Raw genomic sequence first — 21269 nt, 5'->3', positions numbered from 1 at the left:
CCACTGAATTCCATTTTTAGTGATGTGGGTGTATCATTTTACTTGGCATATCTCCTCACTGGTCACCATTGGTTGATGCTGCTTTCTTGAGTTTATCTGACCCATACATCCATCAAATCTGTTAGTCCATTGAAAGTGGAGTGTATGCTGTAATATTTAGGGTTGTAATAAAGCTAGAACTCATGATGACTTCCAGTGCAGACCGTCACGCAGGAAGGGTGTGGTACAGGCAGCTGGCAGACCTTCTGGGAGATTTTGATCTTTCTATCTCCATGTTCTGTGTCCTCCCTCCATCAGGGCCCTTTCATTTCTAAGTAAACCACTTCAATGACATGCACAGGGGTTATCGCAGTTATTGCACAACCTCATCTTAACCTTTAATCATTCAGAATGATGAGGGTGGTTATAGGATACATCGACTTAATGATTTGATAAGTGAAAGCTATTTAGTCTATTGAGATAGACCTAAATGTATATATTTCGACATTCCTGTTTTTGCAATTTACTAAATTTAATCACACGAAAGGCCGTGGAGCTGCTGAATGTCTGATGAATCAAGGCTTTTCTGTTCCAGCAGCATGTTGTTGAAATGTATCTAATTAGTGATCAATATGTCTGATCAGTGATTCATTGCTTCTGAAGACTTCATCTAACTCAGCTGAAGTGTCTGTGGTGAATGTGCAGAGAAAGCAGTCGAGTCGTTCCCAAAGCATTATGATGGGTATATACAGTATATTAGTTTGATGCAATCAAGGAGAAGTTTAAAGCAAAAAACAACAACAACAAAACATTTAAGTTTATCATCATTCTGTAAATGAAGATTCAGAGAATTAGCCTTGCTTCAACTAGCACAACAAGCTACAACTAGGCAAGGATACATTAAAATCTACTAAGAAACACAAATTTTTTTTTAAATTTTGTTTTCTGTCCTGATAAAACAACTGGACAGCAATGAATACAAGATACTGAGTTTGACGCAATGCAAGAGTGATTAAATCAAAACTATTTCAATTCATAGACTCATAATTCATAGACTCATAATTCCGTCACTAAAGATAAAGCTAGCCGACAATTATGCTAGCTTGAGTTAGCTAAACACGCTACACCTCGATGAGGACCTACCTAACAGGACAAATCTGTCTATTTTTTGTTTGATTAAAAAAAAATCCTAAAATATACTGAAAAAACATACATTTTCCAACTGGAGAGGATTCATTAAAAATTGAAAACTTGAGGCGGCACGGTGGTGCAGTGGTGTCGCCTCACAGCAAGAAGATTCCGGATTCAAGTCCATGTCAAGTCCGGGCATGAGATCTTTCTGTGTGGAGCCTGCATGTTCTTCCTGTTCCTGTGCAGGTTCTCTCCTGGTACTCCAGCTTCCTCCCACAGTCCAAAGACATGCAATTAGGGACGAGGCTGATTGATACTCTAAATTGACCGTAGGTGTGACTGTGAGAGTGAATGGTTGTTTGTCTCTATGTGTTGGCCCCGTGATGGACTGGCAACCTATCCAGGGTGAACCCCGTCTCTCACCCTTAGCCGCTGGGATAGGCTCCAGCCCCCCGCGACCCTCAACAGGAATAAGAAGACATAAGGAAGACAATGGATGGATGGATGGATGGATGGATGGACATGGATAGATGAGCCATGCCAGCTGTATTCCTTCGTTAATCATCTACTGACATCATGATTAGCACATCATGGACCAAATACTTTGCATCGCAAATTGATAATCCAGATGAGAGATTAAGCCTGAGTAGTTTCTTGTTACACCTGTATCCTAGTTGTCTCACAGTGGATGATATTTTCTGATATGAAACTGCACATTTTTATCATATTTTGTCACAAATATTGAATGGTTATTTCCAATTCCATAACAATGAAGACGATGAATGAATATTCTATTTTTTTTTTGTACATGACCACCAGGGGGCCAAAACCCGCTCTTCGGGAATCATTAGCCTACATTAGGTACGTCAACATGTGGTAGACACACAAATTCAGTGAAAAAGACACTGTACAAAATCATTGTTTAAGTATAATTTTAAATTAACATATCCCCATAAAATACTAGTGGTAAACACTTTTTTTTTCCCTAAACAGAGCTATTTAACATTATTATTAAAATTAAAAGTCAGACGATTTGAAATACTGGATGGAAATCCCCAAGAGAAACTCCCAACGGCTCTATCTGACAGACACTCCCATGCTGATTCTTTCCACAAACTAAATACAGTGACTGTGACAAGGTCTTGTCTGTTTGGCCCCTTTGAGCTAATAAAACTATAAATCAGCATTAAACAAAGCCTTTCTGTTTAAGGACAGGGACTGTTCTGAAATCAAACTGACTGTTCACATTCAGCATGCACATGGTTTTACTGCCAGGAAATCTACTGTTACCAAGACTTGAGTTCATGTGCTGTAGGCCTATAATTAATTTCAACATGTGAGGCAATGGAAAATAAAGTGTAATCTACCCGGTCCCACTCTAATTTCGATATTTGTTGTGTTTCTTTTTCAGACAATCCCATATTTGTTTCATATAAAATATCAACAACCTCAGAACTACAAGGGATGAAAAGAGGTTTGTGCGCTCATATATAAAGCATTGACACAATATTGGGCATTAATCCTTTGATAGAAGCAACGGCTACTAGGGTTATCTAGATACTTGTTCTAATGCCCTCTGGTGCCAGCATTCACTGAAGTAATGTCATTGTACAGAAATGATCAATATTTAATAGTTTGGGAGGAGAAATGGCTTGCTTTCGTTCACCTAACAAGCTACAGCTATGCAAAGTTATATTTATCAAACAAAAAACTATTTCTACTTATATTTACATTGCGTCCCAATAAAAACAAACATATATAATATGTGCATTATTCCCCATCAGGTATTTTTTTTTTTTTTTTTTTGGATAGATAAACCATGCTAGCTGTATTCATTAGGGGTTATTGTCTCCAAGCATCATTTTTCACTATCAATATTGACCACTATTTAACAACTTGGGCAGAAAATAAATGTGATCTTTTAGGCTTTTGGTCAGTCAACCATCCCTGATTTAGCAAAACAAATTGTTCTATTGGGATACTAATGATCTACTTATTGTGAAATTAGATGTCTTTAAAAACAAACCACGCTTAAAGTAAACCGTACGAGCTGGCAAATTAACAAGCAATTATCTCAGTCTACACAGCATTGTTTAAATTGACAGCTGGTCTTCCTTCAATGTATGACTGCTTAAAGGTGCAGCAATTTGTTAGCTGTAATCAGCTCATCACGTCTAATAAGTAGAAGGCTGAATAGGTTTCCATCCAAACCAAACACTTAACAAACAGCACACAGAGGGGTAAACAGACATGGTCTTTTGTTGGTCAAAAACATGATGTTAGATTTGTCCCGGCAGATTAAAACACTATTTTAATTTACTGTGCACACTTCTGTGCTTTTATTGTCAGCTGTATGTCTGATGACAACCATAAAGACTTTTAAAGAGCAGATGTTGTCCTCTTTAGCCTCTTCATGTAAACTGCAGTTCTGTCTTCAATAACAATTTGGGCTGTTTCTCCAGCTTTATTTGGATGTAAAAATCTTGAATTTGGAGTGCCTTTACTTCAGTTGATGCAGCTCTAGCTTCATATCTTGATTGGTAAAACAAAAAGCACTCTTGGACTGAAATTCAATACTTGACTTTCTAAAGCCATTTGCCATTCCAGTGATTCCTGTTTTATGTCTGAGTGTTGTGGGCTTCCCCCACATGGCTCCGTCCTCTCACCATTTGCCAAGGTCTCTCTCTGAAGATGAAGACACATTTGGCGGTACACCAGCTGTTTCGCGATAAAAGGTGGTGGCTCCACTTTGGTATATGATACTACAGATTCCCTTGCAAGGTGGGGCAGATGGATACAGCATCCCTGGCAGCCCTAGAATCTGGAAAGGGTGTGATCTTGGGTGCCACATTTCACTGTCTGGCTCCTTAGTCTCACAGTTATTACACTTTCATTCTGTGAAGGTCATAGTATCAGTAACCCACATGAACAGCATGTTTAATCCCTTTGAATAAGAGGTTCTTGTGGGGACAAGTGTGTCTAACTACACCATGTCTGCTGTAACCTATGAAAGACAATTTCTAAAGGAAACCATTAAAGATTATAACCTTAAACCAAAACCAATCCTTGCTAAGCTTAAACCCTAACCATTGAGAGGGGTTATATAATCAAATATATATATATCCCCAAAACATGAGTAACAAAGGCCCACAAAGACCCATGTAGACACTATAAACTAGCTAAAAATGGAACATTAATAATTACATAACAATAACGTTTCTGTGTCAGCCAAAAAGCTACTCGCTGATCCCAGAATTCATTTAAATCACTGAAATCTCTGAATTGACTTCTTTGCTATTGGTGATGGCTGCATCACCCCCCCCCCCCCCCCCCACACACACACACACACAACCCCCACCACCACCATCACCACTTTAGGGAGCAACTAAGGTCAGCAGAAAAGTCTGTGTGAGGGGGGACACCTGCAGGTAGATTGTGGTAACTGCGACTTTCAGTATTCACCAGGTTTAAAAAAGCAATGCTTCTTCTCACGTAGACATTTGCATAATTTAATCATCTAATTGCTATGATAATGTGTGTTTTACTTGATTTTAATACAGTAGATTGCAGTACATGCATGACCTTAAGGTGGCAACTCTTTGTAGCACACTTTAATTCAAAGAAAGACAATGGCTCCCCCTGTAGACTGATATATATGAATACAAGCTATTGGTCCTCTGCATGATTCCTTATGAGAAGTCTGTAAAGTTACCGATATTTTTAGCAGTGAAATCTGTCTAACAGATCATCTACAGTAAAGATTCCCAATAAATTGAGTCAGGGCTGTTTCATGCTCAAGTATTCATTCCAGAGGAAACATGGCTCCAATAAAGTCTTTAACAGGGACATCACATGCGGGACTTCTATACAATCAGTAGGGCTGGGTATCAAACTTTGTCTGACTGAATTGCTTCAGTGCTTTTGAATATTACTAAAATATGCCTTGGCATTTAATTCCAAATTTCAATACCTGAGGAGTAAATCTTCAACAGTTGAAACAGAAATGAAATGATGGCTAAATGGTTTATATTTTCATGTCATCATAGATATCTAACAAAATGTGTATTGTGCTTTATTTAGTTAAATAAATATTTAATCCCAAGAAAGTTTAATGCAGCAATGGTATCAAAGTCAAGGTATCAGTAAAGCCATTAAAACTTTTGAACAACACCAAAACCTAATTTAGGTGTAGCATGGCTCAGGAGCTCAAGCGAGTTTCCACCAGAGACCATGCCAAGTGTCTCGGAAGAGCACTGAATCCTTAATTGCTCCTTAACATTAAGATTAGGTGACCCAATACTGCACTTGTGTGAGGATAGAAATTTGCATCTTTCTTTAAAATTGGCTATGGTGGTGATGCCTCTTGAAATGAATATACAGATATGACTGGCTGCTCATGTTTGTCAGTCGCGATGGCTGCGTCTACAGTATGAGGAAGAGCTGGAGGTGCACGGCTCCATTGTCTCGACAGAAAATTACAGTAGGTCTGTCTCGAAACCTCACTGCCACTAAGACTCTGCAGGGTGCTGGAGAGTCAACGTTCTCAGCATTCGCCAGGTGAACACCACCACACATTGTTCTACCATAGTAATTGGATAAAGCTTGTGTTGTTTTTCCACTGTTAATACAGAATACACCTGAGCACAGTTAGGCTGTTAGGTATCGAGGAGAGTGTGCTAACAATAGTCTTTTTATTGCTCTACCTCCCATAGTGTCTCTGGATCCAACACCCAGTGAGAGAACAAATGAGGAGGCACAATCAAAGATATGGAATGGTTTCTGCCAGGAAACAGGCCTAATTGATTTCCTCTGTGTCTTTGTCTCTCCCGCGTATTTATCTGCTACATGGAGGACTGGAGGAAAGAGAGAGGGTAGGAAAGAGAGGGAGAGAGAAGGAGAGGCCATCAAAGGTTACTCTCCAGCTCAGCAACCAAAGTAAGGGGAGTTTCTGCAGAGTGACTCGGGCCTATCCATCTCAACAGATTCATCAGGGAGAACACCTGCGGTGTGCTGTATACAGCTCTGCCTACATGCTCGCCTGCCTATCTTCTGAGTGCAGTAACATCTGGCAGAGGAGCAGTGGATTCAAAAGAACATCTGCACATCAGCAAGCAGCCAAGTAAACAAACAGTCCTAATGAAAGTAGCCACAGTTCCCAAATACAAGGCTACATTGCTGACAATCTATTTTCCTTTAATTATGACCATATGAAGACTCGACACTCTCCTTGTCTACATTTAATTGAGGAACATTACAAAGCAAGCTGTCGGAGAACGTCTCACAAATAACACGCATGTCATCACCTTCTTAAACTAACTGTGTAAGTCATTTTTTGACATTTTTTGTTGCCTAAATCATCTCCTTATGATGTTTTGTCCGCAGTTTGTTGTGTTTTCTGACAAACAGGAAAAAAAATGACTCAGGCGATTAGTTTAAGAGGGCGACGATGTGTAAAATTATAATATACATTTTAAACTGTCCACAAGGAAAGCCAAAAAGCAAGGTAATATAGTTTGTTATCATCAGCAATGGTTAAATTAGATGCAGAGTGGACACTATGTTACATATAAAGTGAGCATGTGAGATTACATACAAAACATATATCTACATGTATGTATACATATATGTGTGTATATATATTTTTGTGTATATATATATATATATATATATATATATATCCCTATACAAACATGCACATATTATGCACAAACATCATAATAATTTGCTCAAAGAAAGATATAGTCAGTTGTGCAGTGCCCACTGTGTATGAGTTCAAAAACATTCTAAAAATCATTGTTATTTCATCTAACTGGCATGCAGGGTTGCTCCAATCCTGGCATCCTCTCTCATAATCTTTCCATATGAGAGAATATACCAAAGCTCTTCAATGCAGCATAGTTCCAACACTGATACTGCACACTTGGGCAGGAGTGAGTACTGTAAATACACATGATTGGCTTACAATGGTCATGTGACTGCAGACTGAAGTCCCCTGTGTTGGGCTACAGTAATTGTGGCTTCCATATGGTATAGATCAGATGTAGGCTTAACCGCAGCATTCCTCCAGCATAGAGGACGTGTGCTTAGATCCACACAGAAGCTGATCTAATCAAACAAGTATATCTGGGAAACTATACTTTTCTCATACATCGTTGTTAGAAACCTGATTTCACTATAAAAACAGAATGATGAAAAAGTGGCGAAATAATCTTACACTATACAGGGAAAATAGCTGTGTTTGCAAGGTGCTAAAGAGTAAAATAGTCACACCATTTTCTCAGCGGATTATGACACTGTCCGGTACAGTTTCTATGCATATGCATTTATTACTGTACAGCTTAAGATGTATGTCTCAGTGTAGCCAGTTTCATTCAACATTCATTCAACTCTCATTTGTAAACCTTATTTCTTAACCCCGTGAGGTGTTCCCCTGGTATTTCTTGGAGCTCAATTGACACCTCAGAACTCGGGTTTTTATGATGACAGGTAATATGGATAGAATGGGGATGCTTCATTTTCCAGGGCACAAAAATCCAGGTCCAAGTCCTAGCTTGCCTTGAACTCAGTTTTGATTTTGATCCTGTCCCACCTTCTGTGGGATACAGTTTCATATCTTTAAATTTAGATAAGGTTAATAAGATAAATTAAGTAAAAAAGAGACTCAGCAGTTCAGACAATTATAAACCTTACATATGGTGCCTTCAGAAAACAAAGTGTCACTGACATTTTTGTCAAAACACCTTGGGTCAAGGTTTCAGGACAAGCAGAGTGGATGCATTTTATGCTTTTATGATGAACTTTTTTCCACATTAGGAAACTGACCTCCATTCCCTTCAATTGCTTAGACGATGACTGCAATCCTTTTACCTTATTGGCTTCAGACAGGCGAGAAACATTAGCATGATTTAATTTTTAGCTAACTTGGCTTTACATGAGTTTGTCTTGTGCTTAAACTCAAAGTAATAATATAACGATGAGATCTCCATCTATAGAGCCAGGAAGAGAACAAGCGATCTTTTGGTATCCAGGTTGTCAGTTCCAAGCAAGAGTGTTCTCGTGCGGTAACCACTTGAACACCAAGCCTTTCCTGTATACAACTTCAGCAGTTCCATTTGAAGGCCACAATATATCAAGGGTCTTAGTGGCTTTAGGATTTGTGGAGTGCTGGACGGTTTCCATTTTTCCATCTTTCATTTCAGTCAGGGATGCCCACCCTTTTATCCTCAGATGCAGAAAAAACTCAAACTAAATGCTGGGCAGCAGGCAAAAAGCTAACGCATATTGTGTTGTTAAAATGCCCTTTCTCTCTGCACCACTGCCTCTGACTTATTCTGCTTTGTTAACTCAGCCCAAGTGTAGAATTTGAGGGATTCCACATGATCAAAGAGTATATTTACCTCACCAAAGTAAAACAACATAAATTCACATCATATTTAATGTACCTTTTGCTTATTCATTCTTAAAACTTTTTTTTTTTTTTAATTACCTGAGAAAGCCAAATCAAACCTCGTGGCAAACAAAATTTGGCCCCTGGCTCCCATTTGGGTCAGCCCTGATAGCTGTTAATCGTTGCAGCTTTCACTCGTTTGCCCGCTTTACTCAAGCTGGCATAAAAAGATCGCGATATCACGACCAGGGAACGAGGAGACGGATGGAAATCGTAGTCCATTCAATATTAGTAACCCCTGAAAAAACGATTACATGCTATCTTCACATCTATTTATCATCCACACTAAAACACAAGTGCGACTGAGATAACTTCACTTCCAAACAAAAAAAAGTAGTATAGCTACATTTTAATATGCTAATGCTAAAGTAGTACAGAGAGGAAAACAAATCAGAATCCGTAATTCTTCTCTTCCTCGTAACTGCCGCCAAAATTCTGGTTCAGCAATAACGTGTACTGTCTCTTTAAGGTCTCTAGGCTAGTCTGTTTCGTATTGATCCATCCACCATTTTCCAACACACAGCGGCGGCAGTACTAACACAGCTCCGGCAGCGCTAGAGAGACGAGAGCCACCCCTCTACCTGGAGAGGAAGCCAGGGACCGGGGGCAGTCATGGCAGCAAACATGTACCGGGTTGGAGGTAAGGTGGCGGGGGCAACATTGTAAGATCTACCCTTGTTTTCTCCCCTCTTAGCGGACTCGCCATGATTCACCGCGGGTCTGTCATGTAATTGCAGAGCCTAGTCCGTCTCTTTCCTTCCTTTCTTTTATTTCCCTAAAGCTAAACAGCCTTGTGCTTCACAGATGATGATGATGGTGAGTGTGTGAAGAGGAGGATGGCGATGAAGAGTAGTGGTGCCGCTTTCCCTCGTTTCTTTTGTGCTTGCTGTAACTTAAGATGATCCCAAACTACTATACTACTTCTATGTGATGATGCACTTAAAGTAACATGCATTTGTTTTTTTTTGTCTTTTAATGTATTTAGGATTGCGTTGCGAACATTGTGAAAGTTTTGCGTGCGATTTAACTAGTTATTGTCTAGACTATCCTTTTGAATAATGATAAGTAATGTCAGTATCAAACCCGCACAAGACTTGTGGGGAAGCAGCAAGGAGTGGATGCTTTTACAGTGAAAAGTGCATTGATAGAAACAAGTTAAAGAATTCAATCCTGGTTGCATGTTTAAATGTGTATCCCCCCCCCCCCAATATATTTAAACATCTCAACTGATCCTCACTAAATTAGGATTTCCCCTCCAGTGCAATTTGTTGTCCTGAATCGCATCCTTTAGAAACTGTTGAAAGGTAGTCACATTAAAGTTTCTTTTGTAAAATCACAATTTAGATAAAGTGCTTTCTGTTTTGGAAGGGATTGCTGCAAGTGAGGGACTGGAGAGCAGCCAGGTGCCCAATACATACAGTATTCAGAATCCTTTATGGCATAAATAACACGTATGAGTCACTGGACCCCTGTATTGTGTAGATGTGTGATGTAACTATCCACCACGTCCATTAAACAAATATTTTCTATCAGGTTTATTAGGCATGACATAGTTTGTGGTTCTTCCTTTCCCGGTGGGGTGCCCTTTTTGTTTTTTTGCTGAGAAAGAAAAAGAGGGTGTTATTTTGTGGACGAATTTATGCGGGATGACTGACAAATGTCTGTTGCGCCTGGCCCAGAACACTTCTTGGCTTTGGTACCTGCATCAGAAAAATAGCTTGTAGTGAACGTCACAGCCCTCTGATTTAGTCAAATGAAATACAGACTACCTGAGTGAGAGCAGGATTATATCCAGACTGTAGCAGGGCAACAGCAAGTTAACACTTCACCAGCCAAATGTTGCTGTATTTGGGAGGGTTCTTCGCCTTTTCAGCCTACTGTGCTGAGATGTGAACCAGTTAAATCTTATTTTGGGAATCTGATTTGGAAAGATGCACCAATCCACATTTTTCTGTTCCGATCTCATTCCAGTACATATCTACTTGATACAGATTCCAAAACCAGAGCCCTTTTTCTTGAATATTATCTTTGTTATTGTTGACGTTACATTTATGGTCACACCACAAGGCCCACTGTACTTAAGATAAAAAAAATATGCACAAATGCATCAAATTGAAATGTATTCTAAAGCAATTTTAACTGCACTCATGGATCTGTCACATGCCTTCTGTAGTGTTATGGCAGGTTCATGGTCCAGTGCACGCTTTGAATGGAATCTGTGTTGGTACACGGATCAGCACCATCATTCCGATATATGAATGTATCAGCCGAAACGTGAATAATTTCAGTCGTCGATACTTACAATCTGTTATCTGCATTCATTTGCAAAGTAGTGATCAAAATGATGTTTTACATGATACGTCGTCCTCTCTGTTTACCTTGTGATTCCTAGATGTTTTGTTTCTTGTGTATCTGAAGATTAAATCAAAATGTGTGTAGCTGTTCACACCTTAATTATGTTAATCGTTTTTTTGAATCGTAGTAAAGCTTGATGTTTGCCCTGTCGAAAGGAAAAAAATCAGTCTAATGGCAAAACAAAGCACATACATTGTGTTACAGAAAGATACAATTACATACATTTTTCATTGTTCAGTCCCCTTAAAAGTCAAGTTAAAAACAAGCGCATTTTAGACCAAAATTAAGTCTTGGGATTGACTGAAGTTTCACCTCAGATCAGTTGAGCCCAATACAGGAACAAAGCAGAACCCTTGCAAAGATGGCCGCTATTTAGCAAGACAATGCGGGATCATCTTGGAAAAGCAATGACTTCCCCTGTGAATGAACGTTGGACAAAAGCTGGCTCCCTAGTCCTTGATGTCTTTGTTTTCACCATGCAGGCCACAAGCCACTCTTCCTGCGCCTGCAGTGCTTCTTCCTAGTGCTCCTCCATGTGCAGGAAGATATTGGTGACTAACTATAGTCTGCACCATAAGTCTTATATCATCATGGTAATGGTTTGAAGGAAAGTGGTCCGGATGTTCTGTGCTCTGGTTATAGTTGTCTAAAAGTCTAAACCTCACCCTGTCACCAAGACTTGCTGCAGACCTGCCCAAACAAATATGACATTCAGTAGATAGGAGTTGGTCATGAGATCTGTGTTCAAACGCTTTCTTAAAATGTTGCTTTAGTTGGACAGATCTTGCACAGAATGTGATAAACTGTCACTGCCCACATTTCTTGGTCACCGGTGAGGATTTTTTTCCTGCTGCTTATAATTCAGGATCTGCTTAAAGGTGATGTCGTGTTTACTAATTCAACCACTGACCAACTTTGACAGTGCCCACACTTTTTTGGCTGCTAGTTGTCTCTCTCGCCGAGTCTGGCGGCTGCACTCACAGAGGGAACTTCTGAGGTTTGCAAGCTGCCAAGTTCAGGACAGTCATTTGAACAGATGCATGACAGCTATTAGATGAATTCATCCAAGTATCTCCATCATCTCATAACTGCACAGGCCAAACTCCAGAAACAGGCATCACGATAAACAGGATTTGATGAAAGCTGTATGCCTCGTGGCTTCCTCGTTGGACTACAAATATTTAGAATTAAAGATCTAGTCTCCAGTAGTGGTTTCAAAGAGATGTTAAGCTGGAAACCTGTTTATGTTGATTGACTAATCAAGAATAAGCTTTAGGGAATGTTGCTGTACAAGTGCAGGACAGATGCGTCGCTGCAACTTTTTTATCAAATCAGAACACCGCTGCACAAGGCAAGCTAGAACCTGAAAAATAGAAGATAGAAATGAATTAGTCTCATGATATTGGTTATACCCAAGATTCTCAGCGTATATCGAAATGATATTTATATACATGGCAGCAGAAGGTGGAATAGGACCAGGAGAGATGATATTTTCCCATTTAACGTGCAAGGTGATTGCTAGAAATAAAAATCTGCTGTCTCATATTGTAAGTATTTTTTTTTTTAGATAACAGGTACCCTTGTGAGAGTCTAAATCTGTTTATTTGCTAGCCTGAATTTCTCAAATGTTGTAAAACCTTCTTTCACCTGCGTGTACAGTGAAAAGTTAGCACCATGGAGCCCATCTGTTACAGCAAAGAGCATCCTTGCAAGCAGGCTGAGGTGAACAAAGCACAGAGGAGAAAAATATTGAAGGAATTAGCTTTTGGGCATGTTTATTTTAGCCGATATGTTTCCTTTAATGACCCCAATACCCACCATAAAAATGGGGCTACAAGCACTTTTTAGTTTTACTATATAATTTTAGATTTTGATGCATCCTCAAGTCATAACAGAGACTAAGAGAATGAATTATTTCCCACAGGTTTAGAAAAAAACTTGCGATGGTGGGTGGCACAGCATGCGACAGTGTACGGCAAGCCTTGGTTGCCAAATGAAGTCGCTTTTCAAACCCGTTTTGTTAAAAATAGTTAATGAATAAAAGGACGTACAAACTTTTATCTTGCCACCTTATCCTCGGTTTATACTCAGTGAAAAAGAGGTGCTCTACATACTCATGGAGCAGTGTTTTCTTTAACCAAAGATTAATGTAAAAACACTTTCCCCAATGATAAAAGTTTCTTGTGCATCTTGATTGCGGGAAAAAAAAGGAACTCTAATTTTGATCTACCGGGGTGGTTCTTGATCTACTTAGGTGAGTCGCCCGAGTAGACCCCTTCTATGGGAAATTTTGGACAAAATGAAAATTATTAATCCAGAATCTTCAATTCCTTCACCCAGGTAACACAAGACGAACCAGTAGCCCAGATAGACAAATAATGTGTGACGCTGTGTCTAGGTTAATTAAACCTTTTGGAGTGAGTGTGAGTGCTTCATAACTGTGAAAACAAGATGTGAGATGACAAAAGATGAAATTACCTGACTTTACCATGGAAATCTGCATCTGCACGAAGACAATCTAAACCCAGACACACCTCTGTGTGTGTGTGTGTGTGTGTGTGTGTGTGTGTGTGTGTGACTAAGCATTGGTTGGGGGGGTTGGGGATACGTGAGCATGGACATGTGTGGGCGGACGTTCACATTCTCTCTCTCTCTCTCCCAAGTTCCAAATCGACCCTTTCCCATATAGACTGTTGTAGAGCTTTGTGTATACAAACACCGCATCTGCTTTTCTTATGGCTCCATATGACACCTCAGATCTTCAAAAGGTTGATGTCCACACACAGTTTAGAAACCGTGAAGTACATCAGAAATGCCATTGAACACTTCCATACTTACAGTCCTTCAGTTAGGACAAGGTCATACACAGAACAGTGATGTATTTGGGAAGTTTAGATTGCTATTTTGTTCAAAGTGAATTTTCCATTTAAAAAAAGGGAGGTTGTGTTAGCGGTGACACGGTGGTGCAGTGGTCAGCACTGTGGCCTCACAGAAAGAAGGTTCCGGGTTTGAGCCCCGGCTCGAGCACGAGATCTTTCTGTGTGGAGTCTGCATGTTCTACCTGTGTCTGCATGGGTTCTCTCTGGTACTCCAGCTTCCTCTCAAAGTCCAAAGACATGCAATTGGGGACGAGGCTGATTGATACTCTAAATTGTCTGTCTATATGTGTTGGTCCTGTGATGGACTGGCGACCTGTCTTGGGTGAACCCTGGCTCTCGCCTGAAAGCCGCTGGGATAGGATCCAGCCCCCCCCACAACCTTAATAGGATAAGCGGAAGAAAATGGATGGATGGATGGATGGATAGAGATTGTGTTGGCATCAAAGATCTTTTTTTTTCTAGGTCTTGACTCTATGGGCTGGACAAAATCTTGATAGTGTACTATATTGTAACACCTCCTCCTTCCATACTTTTAGCTATACATTTGTACACTTTTGCCTTGTGAAATTTAATTTAAATAGGTATGTCCGGATCAAGTATTTTTTTGTGTCCCAGTCCTTTGAATATTGGGTATCCATTACTTTATTCACATAGGAAGAGCAGAAATGCAGCAGTCATGATTTAATATAAATGTAGCACATGGAAACAGTGTGTGTCCCTATGACTTTGGCACACAGTTTTCACAAGATTCTTGTTACATGTAACAAAAGTTCATAACTGTCATCTGCAAGAATTTGTTACTGTTGTATGCTATTTACTTGAGCGATGACACAACACTCTGCTGGAGTTGTTGAAACGTGAGGAAAACTCAGCCCAGTGACAATTAGGCCTTACAGCTCATATACAGAGATTGTCACATACCTTGCAGTCTGATTCAGCATTATTGCAGTTATAAGTTTGCCATTTGTTGATATTTCAGTCAGGCTTTCTCTGCCTCTTCAGCATTTTGTGTCTCCCTTGCCAGGTGAAACAACAACAAACTCCAAGCTAGCGAGCTAGTTGCAGCTAACAGTCTGAAAATGGCAAGTTCAACAAAGATTTGGATTGCAAAATTATAAGGCAAGTCTGTAGTTAAAAAGATCTCCAACAAGTATGAACACATAAAGAACATGAGAGCACATGAAACTACACAACACAAGCAATGGCATTAGTACAAGCTAAAAATGAGAAGCTGCTTACTAGTTAGCTGAAGTTTGTTTTTGTTTTTTTTTTAAACACTGCTGTTTTTTGCCCTTAGTTTTGTCAATTAGTGTGTTTTCTCAACCGGGAAACCAGAAATTTACACCTTCAAATTTTTACTCACAAGCAAAAAGCTTGCACTGCACCACTTGCAGGGCTGCCCGGGTGGCGTATTTTATCTGCCTTGTTTTAATGGATAAGATTCCCTTAAAAAATGCCACGAATGGCCCAAGTTACCATGAATAATATGAGTTCTGAAAAAACTGGGCATTCCATACTTCCACCAGGCTTTCTATGTAGTTTTTTCCATCATGGAAAGGTGAAATTACCAATCTCTGTGCTGAATAACAATTGTGACAAACTCATCAATGTATAGATTGGATCGGATGTTGTGTCACAAAAGGTTGTATTCGATGGGGATCCATAAGTAAGCTATGAGTGTGTACCAGTCAAGTGTGTTTTTAGTAAGTTAATGCCCATTAAGTTAAATTTGAAATTTTTCCCTTGTTCTGTTCTGTTTTGTTTGTATCACTTCCAGTACGTATCTGCTGTTCTGATAGTTGTCAGTCCTTCTTTCCATCGATGTGTCTCTCTCTCTCTCTCTCTCTCTCTCTCTCTCACTTTCTCTCTCTCACACACTCTCTCACTCTCTCTCTCTCACACTCTCTCTCTTTCTCTCTCTCACTCTCTCTCTCTCTCTCTCTCAGACCCCATCAGCTATCTCATGTTTTCCCTCTGTCATCATCGCGTCTCTCTGACGGTCTTTCTCTCTGACGGTCTGTCTCTCTGGCCTGGTTTGAATCAACCGAGCAGACTTTTTTTTGGGGGGGCTCAGTAACATGCCTTGATTGGCTCAAACAAAATTTGACTGCACTATGACATCATAGGATCCGATGGATGCTGGTTGGCTGACACTGAAAGCGGGGGATGGAGGGAGGGGGGGTTATTCTTGGGTTGAGGCGGCAGGAGGGCTGATGGGAAATGGAGAGACTGAGTGACGCTGCTCAGTGCCTACAGGCCTTCTCTCTCTCCCTCTCTCTCTCTCTCTCCCTCTCTCTTTCTGTTGCTCTCATTTTGAGCTTGTCTCCTCGTCTGCAGCTTCTCACACGGTGGAAGCTCCAACTTGGATGTCAACCTCGACTTAACAGGTTTCTTTACGTTTTTCTTGCGGGACTTAAGTTTCTGCTGAATTTAAAAGTGATCCCATTATTGGTGACTTAAGTTCCAGAGCCAGGAAAAAAGGATGACGCCACCCATTATCCCACCTTCACAGTGAGACGTGTGCTGTCACCAACCAAAAAAGTGTCTCACTGTGTCATGACGTGTTTTGGCTCATGATTAATGGGTCCCTCTGAGCTGGTGAATGGTGAAGGCCGCAAGGCTAACGTCAGCATTTTTCTTTTCTTTTTTTGACAGCAGTTTGACATGAAACCCTTCACTGTTTTTCAGTGTGAACAAGCTTTTTTGATCTGGGTTCCTTTAAGCACTGACTAGGGCTTGAATGGGAGAAAATATTAAGGACTTTTGTGGAGTTTTGGAAAAGTTCCATTCATCCATCTTCTTCTGCTTATCTTGGAAAAGTTATGAAATTTATACAAATAGCTGCATATTACAGTTTATGTGGATTATTTTAAGATCGACTGAGAAAGGTCTACATTAATTAATCTTCATTTACTTTAATGTTTATTTCCAATTAAACCACAAAGCTCATAATTATTTTTAGTTGTAAATTTTGACATGAGTTTTCACTCTGATTTTTCATGTTTACATGGGTGACTAGGTGAATGTGAATGTGTGCTCATGAACATTTGTTTCAAAGGCACAGAGTTGGGAAGTTTATTGGTATAACAATGAACTGCGGTAGAAAGTTTTATTTTTGTTTTATTTGATTAACAGAATTTTCTCTATTGGGCATGCGTAAAAATTACGCAGTGCATCTGGTAATAGTATACACACTCAAATCACAGTAGAATCAAGATGATCAACACAAAATATTGATAACAGATGATTTAAATCAAGCAAATCTGCTGGTTTCTGGAATTGTAGTCAACCAGTTTGAATCTTGGCCGAGTGCTATTCAAGCTACTCTACAATGAATTGATGTTATCAGCAAGCTACATGACATAGCCCTGCGTTACGGCCCGACTGTAAGTACCTCCCTTTCTCCAGGGCACAGTTTTCAAATTTGGAGAATCCCGGAGCGGCTTATATCTCTTCAAATCTGTATTAATTACCCAAAGAAAAAGTTCAGCCACATAGCAGGTCTGGAAGAAATGATACAATATCTTTGTAAAAGTGAAGGACAGGTGATCCACCTGTGTCTGATTTGGCTGACAGCAAAGACAGGAAGAGGAGGTTCAGGCAGTTGTTCACGAGGGAGGGTGGTGGCTGCGTTCCTTGCCTGCTGTTCAAGTCGCTTAGATGAGAGTCTGATTCACGCGGGACTAATATTGTCACATGAGCTCGCTGGCATGTGACAATATTGGAGGTGATTTGTGGCGGAAATTTTCATGGCAGAGATGCGTGGAATCGGATCACAGATGACACAATTATTACAAATAACTGCATTTGCCCAGTTAATACTAGTCCTGATGCGATCAGGAATCAAAATGTTACAGATGGGCAAAATTTCAGTCGAGGATGAAAGTTTTCAAAATGAAATAATATGAGCAGCCAGACAGTAATATGGTGCACAATCATTAAGGCGGCAAAAACAATGAACAACTCACGCAAAGCTGTTGAGAGGACGTGCATTTGCTAATTATTGTCAAACTGTTGAGAATTTTGCTCAGAATGGAGGACATCAACCATCCAAGTGACTAAGTCACCTGAAGACCACAGATTTCAGGTGTAAGAATTTGCTGTTTATTGTTCTGTCTTTTATATTTCACGCGGAATATGATTATTTTGATGTAAAAAAAAAAATTGGAAAATTGATTAATTTTATTGAAGGAGAACACTTCAGATTCATCTGTCGATCCATGGTGATAAATATCTGTCCTAATCTCCCGAACCAGATTCAAAATCCATGGATTTTAAGATGGAAAAAGATGTTCACATTTGAGAAGCGGTAACCATCAAATGTATGATATTTTACTTCCTTTCATTGATGGTTACTAATCTGTGATCAATCATCAAGTGAGCCACTTTTTGTTTTATCTCCAATAAAGTTTGTTGCTCAAGAGCTCCTCAGTTGTTCAGTAGTGGGATAGAGACTCATCATTTTTTTTGCAGCCAGACAGTCTGGTGATTGCAACTAGTCACAAGCCAGTTTGTCTACCCTATGACCTCCAGGCAGCTGCCTTCCCTCCACGGTTGAAAACAAGACAGTCGGATATCTTGTCTTCATTTTCTGTCTCAGTGCCGCTCAATTTCAAGTTGGCCTATTTGATATTCAGCAGTGGGACGGAGATGTCACAGTGGCAGTGGAGTCTAGTAACAAGCTGTTACAGGTTGAAGATTAGACAGGCATGATGTGACGATATCGCTTCTTTTCATAGCGAATATTTCTGGTTGCCGGATGAAGCTGTCATAGAAATTAAGCGCTGCTGCTGCGAGGACATGCTACATCTTTATACAGATGGTCACTCAATGATGTCCATTGCATACCAATAATTTTCCTCTTTTCTTGATTTAATTACCTCTCCACTTATTCTCGGGCTGCCAGTTCTTAGCACCTTCAGCTGAAGACGTTTTACATTTGCAGTTGCTTTTAAATATCCCCAGAGAAGGGGTGTGAGCCTGTTCTAGTTACCAGTGTATGTGTGGGTGGGTGGAGAGGGGAATACCAATACGGATGAATGACGGTGGACCAAAGTTTTTCTATTGGAGACGTTTAAAGTGTGTGCCTCTTTGGCTGATGCAGTGATGCGGCTGCTTTGCGTTACGCTCTGGGCACGTTTGCTTTTGTCTATACGATTCCAGATTTCTCTCTTGCATGATAGTTGATCTGGGGATGGCTTGATTTTTCATGTTTTGTTGTATCAGTCCGTCTTCTTTCCTCTTTAAGACAACTGTGCAATTCATATTTTTAGTGTTGTGTTTTGCTTCACTTGCCATTTAAAATAAAATGTGTACATATTCCACTATATTGCCTACTTCTGTAAAGAAGAGAAATCTGTGCAACATGTGACACATGCCGCCCATCTGCTTTAGCCCTCACTCTTCTCTCATTTCGGCAACATTATGCATCATGATACCACTACATACATGCTTATAATGATTGCTAGAGCTTTTATGTGGAAATTTTGGTTTATGGGTCTGATCAGATTATTGTTATTCATATTCCCAATGTCTGATCAAGTGATTTGGGTTAGTACAGGACTGATACACACCGGCACATTCCTAGATTGCACTGAGAAGATTTGGAGGTTAGCAGCCATAAAACCTTTTTGATTTCTGATGTGGAAAATCAAACTACGAAATTCTGTTTTATCTGCGATCAAGAACCGCATAGTTTCATCAATTTTGATGCATTCTCTTGCAATCAAATGTCAAGAAATAGTGGAAACTTGTTTGATACTCGATGTGTTTGACACAGAACAAGTAAGCAACCAAAAGGCCAGATGCGTCCTCACACTAAAACATTTCTCCTATCTTTGTTATGGTTAATGTTAATAAGATGCCGCCAACTGTGGTATAACTTTGACACTCAGTACGTTCAGCTGGAGAGAAGTGGAACAAGGAACAATGCATATTAACCTTGATGTTATGACATTTAGATGAGTTGTGATTCATGATTGTGTAGGACACACAAAGTATTCCTGCACGTTTTTAAATGTTTGTGCATGAAGGGAAAAAAGTAGCGTTCAATAGGACTGGTCCGATCCATTTTAAATGTAACAAAACATAACCAACAGCTCTGTCCAAAATCCTAAAGTAAGTCAGATGGTACAAATCAAGAAAATAAGGAAAAGCTTACATTTGAGAAACAAGAAGCAGGGAATGTGTAATTTTTCTTGATGGATAATAATGAACTGTCAAAATAGTTTTCCTTTCACAGTGACAGTAATGGTGCTACAGGACAGATTTGGATGTCGGAGCAGATGCTGGGTGTGCTAGATGCAGGGAAATAAAAAGAAGCAAGAATCCGTGTGTATCGCGGTTTGGCTCATGGGCAATCTTTCTCCTCGTCGGTCAAGGGGACGGGGGCCTGGGGGAGTGGGGGTGGGGGTTCGGGGTGAAGGGAGGATAGCTCCAGCTCCAGGCAGCCTACCAAGTGTGGAGTATAATCTGACAGCACTCAGCCAAGACACATGGAGGGCTAAGACCAGGCACCCTACTAAGACTGAGGCCTGTGGGGACATCCTGGTGAGAGCTAAGCCTCCAATGAGCCTGGAGTGGTGCCAGAAGCCACACAAACCCACACACACACACACACACACATACGCACGCGCACACACACACACACACACACACTCATGCACACAAACACATGCAACACACAAATGTGAATGGATAAGACAAAGGAATCATGAGGGGCTGAAGAAATACTAGGCTGCAGTCTGAATGAAAGGTTTGGAGAGTTAGATTTAGTGCTTGTGTGTGTGCGTGGGTCAACATCTCATTCAGTCAGACCTCCCAACTACAGCTTTATCTCCCTGGTTTGAAATTAGCCTAATTGATATAAAGTGGATGACGTCTGTGTTTCACTTCCCTGTTGACTAATCAAGCTGTCACAGTTTGGTCCAACTGGAAATCACCCGGAATATTTGGACGACCAATGCTGACTAACATTCCTATTACTCGTACTTACTCTTTTCCTTTCTCCCCCCCTCCCCCTCTTCTCTTTCGTGCTATTCCTCTGCAGATTATGTTTATTTTGAGAACTCATCCAGTAACCCACTGCTGATCAGGAGGATAGAGGAGTTGAACAAGGTGAGTGCACGTCTGACATTGGATTTCTAACTGTGAATATCACCTCTTCATAGGGGAGTTCATGCAGAACCTGAGTCTCTGTTTTTTTTTCATAACCTTAAAGGTAGAGTTTGTAAGGGGATAGTTTACTTCTCCCCAAGATAGTTACTTCTCTTGAATACCACTCGGTTCCTCAAGGCGACATTGTAGCATTAAGGATCCTCGGCTCTACTTCGATCTTTGCAGCACTGTGTCGTGCAGGCAAGCCAAGGCTTAACCAAAAGCCCTCTCCTTCACTCGCGCAGTCGCCCTCTGAAGCTTTAATTACATGCAGTGGGAAAATTTAAACAAAGCTCGAGCTGCAGTGTATCCCATAGGGTGGC

General features: G+C 40.3%; 1 protein-coding gene across 1 annotated transcript in view; it reads left to right on the top strand.

Moving 5' to 3' along the window:
- Positions 1-8662: 8662 nt before the first annotated feature.
- The window catches only part of mta1 (metastasis associated 1), a 46519-nt gene continuing 33912 nt past the window's right edge, over positions 8663-21269 (top strand). The window contains exons 1-2 of the mRNA XM_086182556.1: positions 8663-9197; positions 20840-20907. Coding sequence (XP_086038682.1) covers positions 9170-9197; positions 20840-20907 — 96 coding nt within the window. The 5' untranslated portion in view covers positions 8663-9169. The remainder of the gene's footprint in view (positions 9198-20839; positions 20908-21269) is intronic.

Source organism: Aulostomus chinensis, chromosome 17 (assembly GCF_037954235.1).
Source record: "Aulostomus chinensis isolate RoL2024-O1b breed Wild chromosome 17, RoL_Achi_v1.0, whole genome shotgun sequence".
Lineage (NCBI taxonomy): Eukaryota > Metazoa > Chordata > Actinopteri > Syngnathiformes > Aulostomidae > Aulostomus > Aulostomus chinensis.
The sequence above is the reverse complement of the archived record's forward strand: the minus strand, read 5'-3'. Positions and strand labels throughout refer to the sequence as shown.